Source organism: Homarus americanus, unplaced genomic scaffold, assembly GCF_018991925.1.
Source record: "Homarus americanus isolate GMGI-L3 unplaced genomic scaffold, GMGI_Hamer_2.0 scaffold20465, whole genome shotgun sequence".
NCBI lineage: Eukaryota > Metazoa > Arthropoda > Malacostraca > Decapoda > Nephropidae > Homarus > Homarus americanus.
This window is the reverse complement of record NW_024756914.1, coordinates 7820291-7838552: the sequence shown is the minus strand read 5'-3', so window position 1 is coordinate 7838552 and position 18262 is coordinate 7820291. Positions and strand designations below refer to the sequence as shown.

The following is an 18262-nucleotide window of genomic DNA, read 5'->3' as shown; positions in this document are numbered from 1 at the left end:
AAATGATGTGAAGTCGTGATAAAGACTGGCTTGGTGTCGCTTGGGGACGCTGTGACGTTCCGCGAGTGAGGGCAGCGGGCCGAACCGAGAGAGCGTAGCGCGGCCAGACAAGAGCGGGTGATGCTCCGTAGAAAGTAGTCCGTGACAACGCAAAACGACGCAGTATTGGATCACCGGAACGATAAATGAATTTTTGGTCTCTAAAGTTCAGCGACGTAGTACCGAAACAACGTTAAGCCGGACGACATTAAGCAAAGACTTACTGGATATAAAAGTCATCTTTTAGAAACCATTCGGCTCATCAAATGCTTCTAAATTTCTAGCTCATATGAGTTAAACACGGCTCCGCCCCCATATTTCAGCTTAAATACAGAATGCAGTCTATGAAAATGTGATATAATCGTGCCTTCCCAATAGGGTCCCTGTTGTAGCAGACATTAGACAGCTCAACCATTTTGGTGTCAAATCAATGAAAAGAATTATCTATTTGAAGTATTTTAAAACTAAATTTTAGGTGAGGTTACTTAGGAATCCAAAGTATTGTATCATCTATATACATGTTGAAGCAATATATAGTTATTTAAAATTTTACTGAATTTCTCTCTCTGTTTGGTGATAAAATTGTCCACTAACTTACCTTGTCCTGGTTGCTGCCTTCACCCAGTAGTGACAGAGATATGAGGTCCGGCTTTCTCCCACCAGTGAGATTTGTTCCACTTTTACTGTATGGTCCCAGCTGTGATGCGTTGATGTCCTGCACAAACAGACACAAGTCAGTGATGATGTATAATCTATCTTAACACCAGAGAGAAAATTGGCGATGGTGTGTGTAGATATATGAGACGAATATGGCTGTAATATGTAACTCTGTACTATTTACCATTATTGATTCAGGTCTCTGTATTATATGTATTATAATCATACTCCCTTTTGTCACAAGTGATAGTTCAGACTTTGGGCACATGCGCGCTGTACGCGCATGCGCAGATAGAGATACCCAGAGAGATTCCAAGACAGGACGCTGTTTACCCCTGTCTTAACTCCTTTTTGTGTTTGTCCCAGAAATAGAACTTATGAACTTGACATCAGTGTGTTTCCTTTACCCCTGAGTAGAAGGACCACCTGAGTCTCCCACATGGCGCAGTGTTTAGCTGGGACATCACATTATTCAGAATTGGAGTGGACACAGAATCTCTCTCGGAGCCGCCATCTTGTCAACTTCCCTTGTCGAGTGGATCTCGGCGTGTACCTCAACACGATATTCCTGGATTTACAGTGCAGTGTTGTGAAGTGCTTTTTCAGTGTTGTGTGTGCCCTTTAGTGTCTTTAAAGTGTTTCCCCGAGTTCCTACACTTTTTACAAAAGAGGGAAGCCTTTTTAAGACCTATGGGAGAGCTCAAGTTTTGACATCCACCCCTGTTCATGTCTCGACTGGCACTGCGCGAGTGAGCCAGCCCGCCCCGAGTACACGCACGAACGAACGCACACACACACACTCACAGACGCTCGCAGATATCTTCCATTTAAAGATGATTGCTCTTCTGCTCACTTATTAATTACAGTAATTGTGAGAGAATTAAACCAGGCCATATGGAAGATCAGGAATTTATTGGGTTTTCTTCAGACACCCAACAAGCCCAACTTCAGATGGATGTCGGTGCAGTAAGTGGACTCCAAGTGGATTGGAAAGTGGATCAAGCGGCCCCACCCACCCTTAGCCCCCACTACACACGTCTGCAATCTGCCACAGGTGTCGACTTCCTTCATTTAATTCAGTTTTTGGAAGAAAACCGACGACAAGACGACATCAGGAGGCGACAGGAAGACGATGAACGAAGACGTGAAGAGAATCACAGACGTCAACAAGAAAATGCCAGATTCAGTGCCATTATCGAGTTGTTGGCACCTGTTAACCTTCAAGCAGCTACTACACCTGCCTCTTCGTCCACAGGTGCACCTGCAGGGTCCTCTTCAACTTCTTTGCCCCCCCCACAGAAAGCACTCGCTCAGAGTCCACCGCCACTCCAAGCTGATGCCTCGTTCCAGGTATTCCGTGAATGGCGTCGGAGGTGGGACGATTATTCGATGATGGTCGATTTATCAAGGTTGCCTAGGGAGAAACAGCTGATCCAGATGAGGATGTGTCTCACCCTAGAGACGCAACGTATCCTGCACCACACCCTGCAACTTCCCCACGGCACAGACAAGAGTGTGAAGGACGTCTTGGATGCTTTACAGACGCATATCAAGGGTCTCCGCAACGAAGCTCTGCGTAGGAGAAAACTTCTCAGTTGTAAGCAGCTGGAGGGTGAGTCGTTTGCCGATTTTTACGTACGACTCCGACGCATCGCTGAGGAGGTTGACGTTTGTCCTGGGAACTCGTCGACTTGTGAGGAAACACAGCTGAAGATGATTATCCTCATGGGCGTGCGGGACGAAGAGCTTATTCAGAAGCTTATCTCCCTCGACACTGCCTCTTCTCTACAGGATGTTGTCACCACCTGCCGCTCTTACGAAGCCACCAGAAGTGCGACTTCTGCCATTCGTGCTCCATCTAACCAGCTGTGTGCCATCTCCGCATATAAGAAGAACAAAGGACGTGACCGGACTTCAGCTTCACATCCGACTTCAGCTTCACATCCGACTTCAGCTTCGCATCAATCTTCAGCATCACTTCAGACTTCGACGCCAGGTCATTCCTGCCAGTATTGTGCTCGTCGGCATGGTTCTGAATGCCCTGCCGCTGACAGCACCTGCAATAACTGTGGCCGTCGTGGTCATTGGGCTAGGACACTGAAGTGCCCTGCCAACAACGTTCAGTGCTGCTCCTGTAGCCGCATTGGACACTATGACAAATGCTGTCAGTCACAGAAGAAGAATAATACTACTCGCAAGTCTCAGGCGGCGAAGAACAAGCGCTGTCGTCGCGTGGGATCCTCTTCTTCCCCTGTCAGCAAGACACCTCAGCCCATCTGTGTTCACCTGTCATACGGCGACGTTACATCCCGTATCCAGATGCTTCCTGACACAGGTGCGGACGTCACAGTCATCGGCACAAGACACCTCGACATTCTGGGGATCCCTAGGAGCAGCTTGCAACCACCGTCAACTTCTACAATGCTCACCGCAGACGGTTCTACAATGGCACCTGCTCTGGGTACATTTCAGGCTACCCTCACCCTAGGTAAGCAGTCATGTTCTGCCAGGATTCAGGTCCACAAAGGTGTTCAGATGCCACTACTGTCTTATGGCCACTGTCAAGAGTTGGCCATAATATCTTCAGACTTCCCTAAGCCAATTCTGGAAATAAAACATGTCAACAGGTGCAAGGAGCTGCCCCTCCCACCCAATACGTCACCTTCTGCAGCCAGGGAGTTCTTCCTACTGCAATTCAAGGACGTGCTGGTTTCCAAGGAGGACCTCAAGAAGGCTCCACTCAAGCCAATGGCTGGCTCCCCCATGAGAATACACCTGAAGGATGACGCAGTACCTTTCGCCATCCACACACTGAGACAGATACCCTTCGCTTTCCAGAGCCAAGTTAAGAAGGAACTCGACTCTATGGTAGCCCAGGGGATCATTAAGCCTGCTGGTGACGACCCCTCGGATTGGTGTCAACTCATGGTAGCAGTCGCCAAGAACATTACTGGAGTTCGCATCACCGTCGACCTCACCAAGCTGAATAGCCAAGTTTCCCGCCCGACCCACCCTTCACCGACACACTTCACCGCTATACGCAGTGTGGACCCGAAGGCAAGGTACTTTACTACAGCAGATTCCTTATGTGGGTACTGGCAGATGGAACTTGCGGAAGAAGATCAGCACCTCACGACGTTCATCACACCGTACGGCCGATTTCAGCACTGCAGAGGACCTATGGGTTTCGCGGCTACTGGCGATGCTTTCTGCCTCCGTGGTGACATGGCCCTTCAGGGTGTGGCGAACTGTGTCAAGGTCATCGACGACGTGCTCCTATATGACGAGGATTACTCCACGCATCTTGAGCGTATTCACCAGATGCTCACCAGGTGCCGCAAGTACGGGATCACCCTCAACAAGGATAAGTTTGTGGTCGCCGCACCTAGTGTGAACTTCTGTGGGTACACCCTCTCAGGCAAGGGCATCTCGGCTGATCCTGGAAAGGTCAGCGCGATCCGGGACTTCCCAACTCCTGCCAACCTGACCGACCTCCGCTCGTTCATGGGCCTGGTAAACCAGTTGGCTGAGTTCACCCCCGACATCGCCGCTGCAGCACAGCCCCTACGCCCCCTGATGAGCCCCAAGAGAACATTCACCTGGACAGCTGACCATGATGAGGCATTCCGTCGCGTCAAGACAGCTCTCCTTAGCCCACCTGTTCTCGCTTCCTTCGACCCGGCCCTGCCAGTTGTCCTCCAGACTGATGCCTCTCGCCTCTACGGGATTGGATACGCTCTGCTACAGGACCACGGCAATGGACGCCTTCGTCTGGTTCAGTGTGGCTCTCGGTTTCTCACTGACGCCGAGACTCGCTACGCCACCATCGAACTGGAGCTGTTAGCCGCCGTCTGGGCCATGTCCAAATGTAGGTTGTATCTGATCGGCCTACAACACTTCAACCTCATGACGGATCATCGGCCACTCATCCCGATCCTGAACCACTACTCCTTGGATGCGGTCGAGAATCCCCGCCTCCAACGCCTTAAGGAGAAGATCTCGCCCTACCTCTTCACAGCTGTGTGGCGTGCTGGCAAGCTGCTCTGCATCCCTGATGCTTTGTCACGAGCCCCAGTCAGCCACCCCACACCAGAGGACGAGATCGCATGTGCTGATGCTACTGCACACCTCAGGACTGTAGTGACCGTGAACGCCGTCATCTCAGAAGAGTCTCCACCGCAGGACGCCGACAGGACTCTTCAGGAACTCCGAGCCGCGGCAAGAGCGGACCCTTCGTACATCCGTCTACTGAACTGCGTGACCTCGGGATTTCCCTCCAACCGGTACGACTTACACAGCTCTTTACTCCCATACTGGAAGATGCGGGACGACCTCTATGCTGATGGCGACCTCGTCTTGTATGGAGCAAGAGTTGTGGTTCCTGCCGCCCTCCGCCGCCGCACCCTAGCCCACCTGCACGACAGCCACAGGGGTGTGGAAGCTACGAAGCGCCGGGCGAGACAAGCTGTTTTTTGGCCAGGCATCGACTCCGACATCGCTAGTTCCGTTCAAGTCTGCGAGCCATGCCAGGTGCTGCAGCCTAGTCAGCAGCAGGAACCCCTCATGAACAACGACAACCCTACGAGGCCCTTTGAGTCCGTCTCTGCGGATTTCTTCGTTGTGGCGGGAAAGTCCTTTCTCGTCATCGCCGACCGGCTCTCAGGGTGGCCTGTTGTCGTTCCCTGCGGAGGCAACACTACTGCCTCTCATACAGTACGTATGTTCTGTCGCTACTTCCGGGAAGTTAGTGTCCCTCTCCGCCTGAGGACTGACGGCGGGCCCCAGTTCACCAGCAACGACTTCCGGAACTGCATGGAGCGATGGGGAGTTTATCATGTGGTGTCCTCGCCACATTATCCCCAGTCCAATGGACATGCCGAGGCTGCCGTAAAGTCTGTCAAGCATCTCATCCTCAAGACGGCACCTTCAGGCAACATTGACTGTGAGAAGTTTGACCGGGGTTTATTGGAATTGCGGAATACCCCCAACTTCACAGGTCCCTCCCCAGCACAGATGTTATACGGCCACCCTCTACGGTCATGTGTCCCTGCCCATCCTGAGTCCTTCTCGAAGGAGTGGCAGGCCAAGACCGAGGACTGTGATCGTCGTGCAGCCGCCCGTGCTGACCACGTAAAGGCACAGTACGATCAGCACGCCCGACCCCTTCCCAGGTTGAGTATCGGGCAAACAGTTCGGGTTCAAGACCCGACGTCTCACCGCTGGGACAAGGTCGGGGTTGTCATGGGTTGCGGCAAGACCAGGGATTACGAGGTCCGTCTCCCTAGTGGTCGGGTATGGTGGCGGAATTGCCGCTTCCTTCGTTCAGTACCGTCCCCTAGTAGTGAACCCCTCCCCCATATCCCTGTGAACCCTTGCTTGGACGAGAAAAGTAAGTCCTCATTCAGTGACCCCCCAGTTTTCCCACGTCACTCTCAAAGACTCCTGGAAAAAGAGTCCGCTCGAGATTGCACTACGAGCGTGAGGGGGGAGGGAGGTGTAGATATATGAGACGAATATGGCTGTAATATGTAACTCTGTACTATTTACCATTATTGATTCAGGTCTCTGTATTATATGTATTATAATCATACTCCCTTTTGTCACAAGTGATAGTTCAGACTTTGGGCACATGCGCGCTGTACGCGCATGCACAGAGAGAGATACCCAGAGAGATTCCAAGACAGGACGCTGTTTACCTCTGTCTTAACTCCTTTTTGTGTTTGTCCCAGAAATAGAACTTACGAACTTGACATCAGTGTGTTTCCTTTACCCCTGAGTAGAAGGACCACCTGAGTCTCCCACAGTGTGTACAGTAGAAGCAACCCTCGCTAAATGAAAGGGTTAAGTTCCTTGAAAGCCATCTGGTCATCAAATACTCAGACAGAGAATAATATCATGCATGGGAAAAATAAGGTTCAGTGACCAATGAACAACAAAAAACTAATAATATTTTGCAGTGAAGCTTTGATGTGTTTTGGTCTATTCTTCTACTTTATATAATTACTGAAACATTATTTAAGGTGTTATATACCCAAAAATGAAAACGTAATAAATAAATTAAATTATGGTTGCCGGTGTGTTATCCAGGTTGGATGTGAGTAAGGCGCATGGACCGTACGGAATACCCCCTCGTGTTCTGAGGGAGTGTGCTGAAGCCCTGGCCCCTGTGCTTGCTCGCCTCTTTTGCCTCTGCCTCAAAACCCAAACTTTTCCTTCTTCTTGGAAGCATGCCTCGGTTCAGCCCATCCCTAAGAAAGGTTACCATTCTAATCCCTCAAACTTTCGCCCCATTGCCCTAACTTCATCCCTCTCTAAGATTTTTAAAACTATCTTGAACTCCCATTTTATCAGTCACCTTGAACGCCTTTCTCTTTTGTCGGATCACCAGTATGGTTTTCGCCAGGTGACATCTACTGGTGATCTGCTCTCCTATTGCACCCATCTTTGGTCATCCTCTCTTAGGGATTATGGGGAAACTTTCGTCGTGGCACTAGCGTAGCTAGGGGGGGGCGGGGGGGGCGGTCCGCCCCGGGCGGCACTTTTGGGTCTGCTCATCACCCATATCTGCAGCTATTGGAGACGTTAATCCATCCCTTTGTATCGGCGGCAAGTTAATCCTTGTCGTGTCTGACCTAACACCTGACCCACATCATCACGGCCACGTCATGAACTACACCCTTGCTATGAGGCCCCCCGCCACACACACAACCTGTAACCTGTTGAGGATTAAGGAAACAACTTCAAACAAGTACGCCAGTGAGCTCATGTGGTGTGGGTCAGGTGTTAGGTCAGACACGACGAGGATTAACTTGCCGCCGATACAAAGGGAAGGATTAACGTCTCCAGTAGCTGCAAAACCATGCAGTCTCGGGTCATATCAGTTCATGTACAGCCGACCAATCCACCAGTTACAAGCAATTCACTTCAGTTCTGCACAAGTCTCCATCGTGACAAGACGAGGGGAGGCTAGACGACTTTTAAGTTCTCTTGTGTTTTCGATCCAGTTATTTACTTCGTTGGAAGACATAATACTATAAGGTAAGAAATATTAAAGTATTGGTTAAAAAATATTGATGTGACTTTTGCTGCGGTACTGAGATTAAATATTAAGATTTTGTTTCACAGCATTGCGATTTTATACTAAGACACTATCCTCACTGGGGTACAGACAAAAGCCCCCCCGACAAAAGCCACCCAGACAAAAGCCCCCCTACTTTGATCGGGTGGCTTTTGTCTGGACAACATATATATATATATATATATATATATATATATATATATATATATATATATATATATATATATATATATATATATATATATATATATATATATATATATATATATATATATATATAAAAGAGTGAGTCACTGTGCAATATGTATTTTTTGTAGGGTCACGGGGGGGCGGGGGGCGGCAAACTCAAGGGCCGCCCCGGGCGGCACACACTCTAGCTACGCCACTGCGTCGTGGCCCTCAACATCTCCAAAGCATTTGACAGGGTATGGCACAAGTCTTTGCTATCTAAACTTCCCTCTTTTGGTTTCTCTCCCCCACTTTGTTTTCTCATCTCTAGCTTCCTTGAGAACCGATCCATGGCAGTTGTTGTCGAGGGATCGACCTCTCGCTCTTTCTCTACCAATAGTGGTGTCCCACAGGGTTCTGTTCTTTCACCTACTCTCTTCCTTTTTTTTATCAATGATTTACTTCACACGACAACTAATTCTATCCATTATTATGCTGATGATTCTACTCTTCACTCTTCCTCACATTTTCCCCTTCCTCCTAACTCTCAAATTAGATCTGTTTCTAGAACTGATATCATTACTTCTATCAAAGCGGATCTGCGTAGCATCTCTGAATGGGGAGGTACAAACTTGGTTAAGTTCAATAGTAATAAAACTCAATATTTACCAATTACACTTTTGTAAATTAGACAATCTCCCACCAATTACATTTCAGGACGCTATCATCCTGCCAAATTCTGAAATAAATATGTAAGGCCTTACCATTTCCTCCAATATGTCCTGGAAATCACACATCCTTAGTATAGCTAAAGCTGCCTCCCGAAAGTTGGGAATGCTGTACAGATGCCGTAGCTACTTCACTCCTGAGCAGTTGCTCTCATATCTGGGGTGGCTCTTCTTCTGTCCAACTATTAGATAGGTTGGAATCAAAGGCATTTCATCTTATTAACTCTCCTCCTTTAGTCGACAATCTCTCTTCCCCTTCTCTTCGCCGCAATGTTACTTCACTCTCTCTCTTTTACAGGTACTTTAACGGGCAATATTCAGTGGATTTGGCATCCTGTGTACCGCCAGCAAGGCCGTGGGGTCGTAACACACGTCTTGCCCACGGTGCCCACCATTTCTCTGTGGATGTCGGTCACACGAGAATAACCCGTTATAGTACCTCCTTCTTTCTTCACAGAGCCAAACTGTGGAATGTTCTGCCTTCTTCTGTGTTTCCATACTTATACAATCTGTCTCACGTTAAAAAGCTGGTTTTCCGGCATCTTCGTGGTGTAGATTAACACAAAATAACCTTTTTGTTCTCTATTTTCAATTTCTTTCTGTTCTTTTTTTTTCGCCCCCCAGGCCCCGTTGTGGGTCGTTTGACCGTTGATCTAGTGATCCCCAGTTGATGTGCTAAGGCCCATAAGATAGATCAACTCTCCCATAAACCAACTATTTCACCTCTGAAGGCTATACTGTATGTTCTTGTGGCCATTTAATGTTGACTCTGGAAGCATCTACCAACTCCTAGATCAACTTCTGTCGACCCATTGGTTAGGTAATAAGTCACAATAGTTATAATACAACCACTGAATTGGACAAATACTGAGGTTTTCTGTGAACTGGCAGTCAAGTAACACACACCAATACACCCAACCACACACCCACCCACCCAACCACACACCCACCCACCCAAAAAACACACACACACACACACACCATCCCATCTATTGTTAAAATAATAAACAACTCCTGATTTATGTACTGTACAGCCCTATAAATGTATTCAATGCATATTATATCATTATGTCTAAATCAAATGTAAGTCTGTATATTTTCAGCCACCGGCTGCAACTCTATTAATAAACAGTTTATTATTATTATTATTATTATTAAACATCTTATTAACCCCTTAAAGAACATACCCAAGATATTATCTTGGACAGGAAGGAACAGAGATATTTGTTCACTTTTCCTTATGTCATTAGATATTAATAATTATTAATTAGAAAAAAGAAAACAACAATTATGCATACATAACGCCACCTATTGGTTGGACGTTGTTATGGCCTTTACTCTCCGTTCTTTGGCTTACACGTAACTTGCTGCGAGCACTCCACGACTGTGATGGTGGACTGGGTGGCCTCCACTCATTTGTACACAACTGTACCAATTGTCAAGAGGAACAATAATCAGCATCTTGATACAATGTCCAGGTCATGAAGCATGTACAGTGTCCCTCAAACATACAGTAACCTTAACGTGTTGCTAATGTCTTCTTACAGTTGACTTTTAACTACCTTTAGAGGCTGAGAGCTTACCATCATTAATGTATTCAGTCGTCTCTGGTTCAGTTGACCTTTACTCTTCACCATTTGTGAAAGTTTGGTTAGAAACTTGAGGCATTCGTCAAACTTTAATTCACATTCCATCCAGGTTGGCTCCAGTTCATGGGCACGTCTCAAGCTGCTGAGCGCTCCAGCATAGTCTTCCTCATACCACTGAACCTGTGTTGGGGGAAGACAACATCTTTTAAATACATTAACCTAACCACTGATAATGTACAGTAAGTATTTGATTAGTCAAACTGTTATGTCTATACACAGTTAGTGTTCATTGTATGAGTACATGTCTCAAATAAATAATAATAATTGACAACTTGTAGCAGTGTGTGTGTGTGAGTGAAACTTACGTGGTATTTACTGAAGTGAAGTTCTGGCAGGACAACAGCTAATGGGTCATTTGCCTGCAGGTATTAATAAATGGAGTAAATCTCTTAATATATTTATACATAAGGCATCATTTGATAACTCAAGTCTCAGTCAAAACTCATGGTGGTGATAATCTGTCCAGTCAGCTGTCTGCTACACAAAATGGTCTTCTCACAATCCATAAAACTCTGCTGGAGCATTACAACCATTTTATTTTATTTTTCTAATGGGGAATAGCCCACCCAGGCACAGGTCACAGACCCACAATGGGGCCAGAGAAGGGGGGAAGGGGAATAAGAGTAAAAAGAAAAAAAATAGAAGAGAAAAAGGCTTATGCTAATCTACACCACAAAGATGCTGGAAAACCAGCTTTTTGATGTGATACAGATTGTAAGAGAATGGAAACACAGAAGAAGGCAGAGCATTCCACAGTTTGGCTGTGTGAGGAAAGAAGGATGTACTATAATGGGTTATTCTAGTGTGACTGACATCCACACAGAAATGGTGGGTACAGCAGACAAGACGTGTGTTAAGAGTCCACTGCCTTGCCGGCAGTATACCGGATGCCAAATCCACCGAACATTGCCAGTTAAAGTAAAAGAGAGAGTGAAGCAACATTGCAGCTGAAGAGAGATTATTGACTAAAGGAGGAGAGTTAAAACGATAAAATGCCTTTGATTCCACCCTATCTAACAGTTGGACAGAAGAGGAGCCACCACAGGTAGCGTCCCAGCTGGACTGCATTGTTAAAGCATGCATTGAGACAGCCAGCATCCCTGGGACTGTGACACAATGTGCCACACAGGTTTACAACTGGACAGGCATTTATATAAATTATGTAGGTTCAGTATGAATATAGATTATGGAGGTATACGGTGCATGTAGGCCGTGGGAGTATACAGTTTCCTGTATGCTTAAACAGTGAAGGCATGTACAGAAATACCTTCGTTAGCCGGAATAGCTCAAACCTGGAACTCTCCGATAGCCAGAATTTAAATTTTCTTGGAAAATTATTCCCAAAGCTGGAATTTTCCGGAAAATTCCGGCTTTGGGATCAATTTTCCGAGGGGCACATTTTCCGGAAAATTCCAGGGATGGGGTAATTTCTTCCGGGTTTGAGAGATGAAAATCAGACGCATTTTCTGGAAATTCCGAGAAAAATTTTCCGGTACCCGGAAAATTCTGGAAAATTCCAGCGATGGGGGATATTTTTCAAGGTTCAAGAGATGATGTAATGGGCAATTTCTAGAACTTCTGAAAAAAATTTTTCCATTACCTGGAAAATTCAGGAAAGTTCAGGGGATGAGGGATTTTTTCCTTCTTTGAGAAAGTCGCCTCGTTACTGGGAAATTTCTCCTTCCCGGAAGTGCTCTGCACCAATTGTTCCGGCTAACGGAGATATCACCGTATATAACAATGGTAAAGCAATGGTAAACCAATTTAACCCAGGATAGCCCACAAAGCTGTCAGGTACTTATTACCAGGAGAGTCCTTCACTTATTGCTGAACAAAAGTTTCACAGGCAGTTACAGAATACTTACTGTACATTTAGTGTATTTTAGGTGTGCTGCTACATTAGGGTGTGTCATAGGAGGGAAGATCAGCTAAAACTAATGGCCCATCACTTTTTTGGTAGATTTTAGTGTATATAAACAGAAAATAATTTCAGTTTCAATATTTTGCAACCTTTTGCTAGGTAAATTTTAGCGTGAAATTTCTCGAAAATCTAACGTACAGCTGCATTAGTGCATTACAATTAAATAGTGAACATTGCTTTCTGACTTCATTCTTTAACAACCCAACTAACAATATTTTTTTCTGTTTCAGATTCTGATGCATTTATAAGTTGATAATATTTGCGATGGCTGCTTGTGTCAGGACGAGGAACCAAAAATCCAGCCATCTCAGTCACTATCTTGGTCTGGGAGAGAGCTCCTGAAGTCAGAGTTGCCTACATTGAGAGATGCTTTGAGATACGGTGTTTTAATCAGGCAAATCAGTGAAAAGAACCAAAGAACTTACACAAACAAAGACATTGCCAGTGATATGACCAAAACTGTCTTGGCACAGTACACTCTGGCCTGTCTCCAGTTCAAGCCTCAGTCATAACAAGTCAGAAGAAGATTAATTGAGGACTGCTAGCCAGTTAGGGAAAAGGCAAAACTATACCTCTCTTGGGAGAGAAAACTTGCAGTTAAGGACAGCTTTACTTAGCTTAACTGGACCAGTTATTTGACATAATTACTTGCAAGTGCCCAATTGTTCTCTGTCCTGAGTTTGGATGCGATCGTGACTGTAAATCCGAGGCCCACATCTCCTATATTTGCAAGCGTGAACTGAAGATTACTGTGATCGAATTGGCATTTGTCAAAGCACAGAGAGAGAAGACTGGCAGTATAGGGGCTCTCATGATTTCTAGCCAAGATATTCCGGAGTCCAAGAGACAGGAGGCTGCCACAGAGAGACAGAAGAGGAGAAGAGTTGCCGAGGAAGAGAGACTTGAGAAGGCCCAGGGTGAGGTAAAAAAGGCCGATGATTGGAGTCAAGCTGATTCAGAGTTTAATGACTTCCCCATGGCTGATCCGAGTGCTGACCAGGAGAATGGTGACTTTGTCCCTAACCCAGAAAATAATGATCCCAAACCTTCCAGGCATAAGATTCGAAATAGGAAAGATATCCCGAGCATAGCTCTGGCCAGCATGCGACACCACACTGGTCTCAGAGAAACTGCAGAGATAGCAACAGCTGCCTGGATTGACGGTGGTTTGATAACACCTGATGATGTTCACCTGGTGATAGATCATAACAAAGTAAGGAGAGCTCAGGAGAAACTTGTCAGTAACCTAGAAGAGGAGTTTGATAAGGGGATAAGAGAAAATGGAATCAATTGTTTGTTCTTTGATGGGAGAAGGGATGACACTAAAGTGTTCATGAAAGTTGGAGATTCTGACAAGTTGTTCCCTGCCATGGTGAAGGAGGAACACTACTCCTGCTGCAGTGAACCAGGAGGGAAGTATTTGTGGCATTTCACTCCAGAGAAAGATGACATCAGGAAACCAGCTGAGAGTTAGTGGCAGATAACATTGTGAACTGGCTCAGAGAGAGGAACAATTGTGACCCTGCAGGCCATTGAGGGGACAGCACCAACACGAACACAGGGTGGCAAGGGGGTCATACAGTGGATAGAGCGGAAGATTGGGAGGAAGTTGGTCTGATTGTTTGTGACTCCTTACACCAACGAGAGTTGCCACTCAGACATCTGATCCAGGAGCTGGATGGTAAGATTCTTTCAAACAACAGATGGTCTCGGTCCTCTTGCAAGATGCTGGACTCTGCCACTGAGTTAGAAATAAACTGAGCTTTGAAAAATCACAGTTGGCTCCTCCACTCGTTGAGCTTGCACATACTGTCATTGACGACCTGAGTACTGACCAGTACTATGGTTACATGATTTGCAGTGCCATCAAAACTGGGGTCATGCCTGATAGACTTGCTTACCTGCAATAGGTCCAGTCTCACATTCTAGGTGGCTCACAACGGCTCTCAGGTTCTGCAGAATTTGGGTCGCTCATCATAAACTGAAAGGGAACCAGCTTCACAACCTGAGACTTATTGTTCAATTCATCGTGAGTGTCTACTTGCCAAATTGGTTCAACACCAAGGTCAAGTCATCGTTCTCCGAAGGTCCGAGGCATGTTCTCTTCCAGCTTGAGCTCCTGAGGAGTCAGCCAAGGAAGGTTGTTCAGATTGTGGAGCAGACTGTGAGGAGATCTTCCTGGTATGCTCATCCCGAGGCAGTTCTGCAGACAATGCTCTGCAGTAAGGATGAGGAGGAGAGAAGAGTGGCAGTCAAAAAGATCTTGGATATGAGACTTATGAGAGGATCTGGGCATGACGAATCAGTTGGTGACGATTCCTTCAGGGTCAGGAAGACGCCTGAAGTCAATCTAGGTGCCAAGACCCTCACTGATCTCATAGATCTGGATAGCATCCAGGCTGGCAGTGGTTCTGCCTGCAGCCCTCACCTGTTCAAGCCAGAGCTCTGACAAATCCTTGCTGCATGTCCCTTGCCTGGGCCTCGCACACCCAGAGTATAGAGGCTGCTTGTGTGGCTGCAGCAAGTGAGCGAGGCTAACAGTCGCGGTGCCAGCCAGGAGAGGAGGAAGGCGAGACTGAGCTCAGGTGGTTGCAGCAGGAGGTGATGAGGTGGCAGAAGCAAGAAAGACATACCTTCATGTGTGCAGCAACACCGGTCGTAGTAGTAAACCGGTTTTGTATTGACGATTTGCTTAAAGGAATAAATCTAATAAATGTGTCAAGATCATTCGTTTCACTATTCTGGATCATTTCATCCTAATAAATTAACTCGATATATTTACTTTATTTCAACAAGCTATTTAGTGGTGTTGGTAAAAGGGTGGGAATATTGAATTTTCAGGTACTTGCCAAAATTTACTCAGCAAAAATGAAACTTTTCAAATCTGAAGATATCACATGATTCTGCACACAGAACTACATCATTAATACCATGGGGCCGATTTTTCAAACTCAAAAAAAATTCTGCCTCCTGTATGAGAGCCTCCGTGTGACACCCTACTGCTACATCCATCTTTATACCCAATGGCCTGGCTGTAACACTTATAACCTTACTATAAAACTACTATATATAACACTCCAACCTTTACTATAACACTTACAATATCTATGTACTCACAACCTTACTATAACACTTACAACCTTACTATAACCCCTATACTATAACACCATACTATAACATACATTACTATAACACTCACAACCTTACTATAACACTTACAACCTTACTATAACATACATTTACTATAACACTCCACAACCTTACTATAACATACAACCTTACTATAACATACAGCCTTACTATAACACTCCACAACCTACTATAACACTCACAACCTTACTATAACCTTAAAGCCTTACTATAAACACTCACAACCTTACTATAACACTTATTATACTATAACTTACTATAACACTTACAATTACTATAACATACAACCTTATATAATACAACCTTACTATACATACAGCCTTACTATAACACTCGACATACTATAACATACATTATATATATACAACCTTACTATAACACTTACAATTACTATAACTCCTGACATACTATACTGACATAACACTTACAACCTTACTATAACACTTACAACTTTATTATAACCTCCTACATACTATAACACTTACAACCTTACTATAACACTTACATATACTATAACACACAACCTTACTATAACTTACAACCTTACTATAATACTCACAACCTTACTATAACACTTACAACTTACTATAACACTTATTATACTATAACACTTACAACCTTACTATAACACTTACAGCCTTACTATAACACTTACAATATACTATAACACTTACAACCTTACTATAACACAACCATACTATAACATACAACCTTACTATAACACTCACAACCTTACTATAACACTCACAACCTTACTATAACACTCCTTACTATATACAACCTTACTATAACACTTACAACCTTACTATAACACTTACAACCTTACTATAACACTTACAACCTTACTATAACACTTACAACCTTACTATAACACTCACAACTTACTATAACACTTACAACTTACTATAACACTTACAACATACTATAACACTTGTACTATAACACTTACAACTTTAATATAACACTCACAACACTATAACACTCACAACCTTACTATAACACTTCAACCTTATATAACACTTACAACCTTACTATAACATACAACACTTACTATATCTATTATAACACTTACAATACTATAACACTTACAACCTTACTATAATACTTACAACCTTACTATAATACTCACAACCTTACTATATACTTACAGCCTTACTATAACACTCCTTATCTATAACACTTACAACTTTACTATAACACTCTCTATACTATAACACTTACAACCTTACTATAACACTTACAGCCTTACTATAACACATTACTATAACACTCAACCTACTATAACACTTACAATAATACTATACACTTATACTATAACACTTATATGCTATAACATACAATACTATAACACTCACAACCTTACTATCACTTACAACCTTACTATAACACTTACACAACATACTATAACACTTACATGTACTATATAACATACAACCTTACTATAACACTTACAACCTTACTATAACACTTACAACCTTACTATAACACTTACAATATACTATAACACTTACAACCTTACTATAACATACAACCTTACTATAACATACAACCTTACTATAACACAACCTATACTATAATACAACCTTATATAACACTTACAACCTTACTATAACACATACAGCCTTACTATAACATACAACCTTACTATAACTACCAACCTTACTATAACATACAACCTTACTATAACCTTAGCCTTACTATAACACTTACAACCTTACTATAACACTTACAACCTTACTATAACACAACCTTACTATAATACAACTTTACTATAACACTTACAGCCTTACATAACACTTACAATTACTATAACACTTACAACTTACTATAACACAACCTTACTATAATACAACCTTACTATAACACTCACAACCTTACTATAATACTCCTAACCTTACTATAACACTTACAACCTTACTATAACACTTACAACCTTACTATAACACTTACAACCTTACTATAACACTTACAACCTTACTATAACACTTACAACCTTACTATAACACTTACAGCCTTACTATAACACAACCTTACTATAATACAACCTTACTATAACACTCACAACCTTACTATAACACTTACAGCCTTACTATAACACTCACAGCCTTACTATAACACGTACAACCTTACTATAAAACAACCTTACTAAAATACTCACAACCTTACTATAACACGTACAACCTTACTATAACACTTACAGCCTTACTATAACACTCACAACCTTACTATAACACTTACAACCTTACTATAACACTTACAGCCTTACTATAACACAACCTTACTATAATACAACCTTACTATAACACTCACAACCTTACTATAACACTTACAGCCTTACTATAACACTCACAGCCTTGCTATAACACGTACAACCTTACTATAAAACAACCTTACTATAATACTCACAACCTTACTATAACACGTACAACCTTACTATAACACTTACAGCCTTACTATAACACTCACAACCTTACTATAACACTTACAACCTTACTATAACACTTACAGCCTTACTATAACACAACCTTACTATAATACAACCTTACTATAACACTCACAACCTTACTATAACACTTACAGCCTTACTATAAAACAACCTTACTATAATTCTCACAACCTTACTATAACAAGCAGTAGAGGTAAAATAAACACTCACAGCTTTAGTGTAAGCAGCTTTGCAATGCTTCAGAGATTCCAACTTGGAGTCGACAGTGAAGAAAGATGCCAAATAAGCATTTCCCAAGACCAACCATGAATGGCCATCACTCATGTCCAGATGGATAGCCTTCCTAGCATACTCCAGACCCTGAAACATTGAAACAATAAAAGCACCAAAGATAAGCTTAACAATACTTACTGGTGAAAATTATCC

At 43.8% G+C, this 18262-nt stretch overlaps 1 protein-coding gene across 2 annotated transcripts in view; it reads right to left on the bottom strand.

Moving 5' to 3' along the window:
- The window catches only part of LOC121857103 (tetratricopeptide repeat protein 5-like), a 94705-nt gene that overhangs the window by 19772 nt on the left and 56671 nt on the right, over positions 1–18262 (bottom strand). For both annotated transcript variants that reach the window (XM_042352978.1, XM_042352977.1), the window contains exons 6-9: positions 18047–18196; positions 10625–10678; positions 10254–10439; positions 638–754 (exon numbers count right to left, since the gene is read on the bottom strand). In XM_042352978.1, coding sequence (XP_042208912.1) covers positions 638–754; positions 10254–10439; positions 10625–10678; positions 18047–18196 — 507 coding nt within the window. The remainder of the gene's footprint in view (positions 1–637; positions 755–10253; positions 10440–10624; positions 10679–18046; positions 18197–18262) is intronic.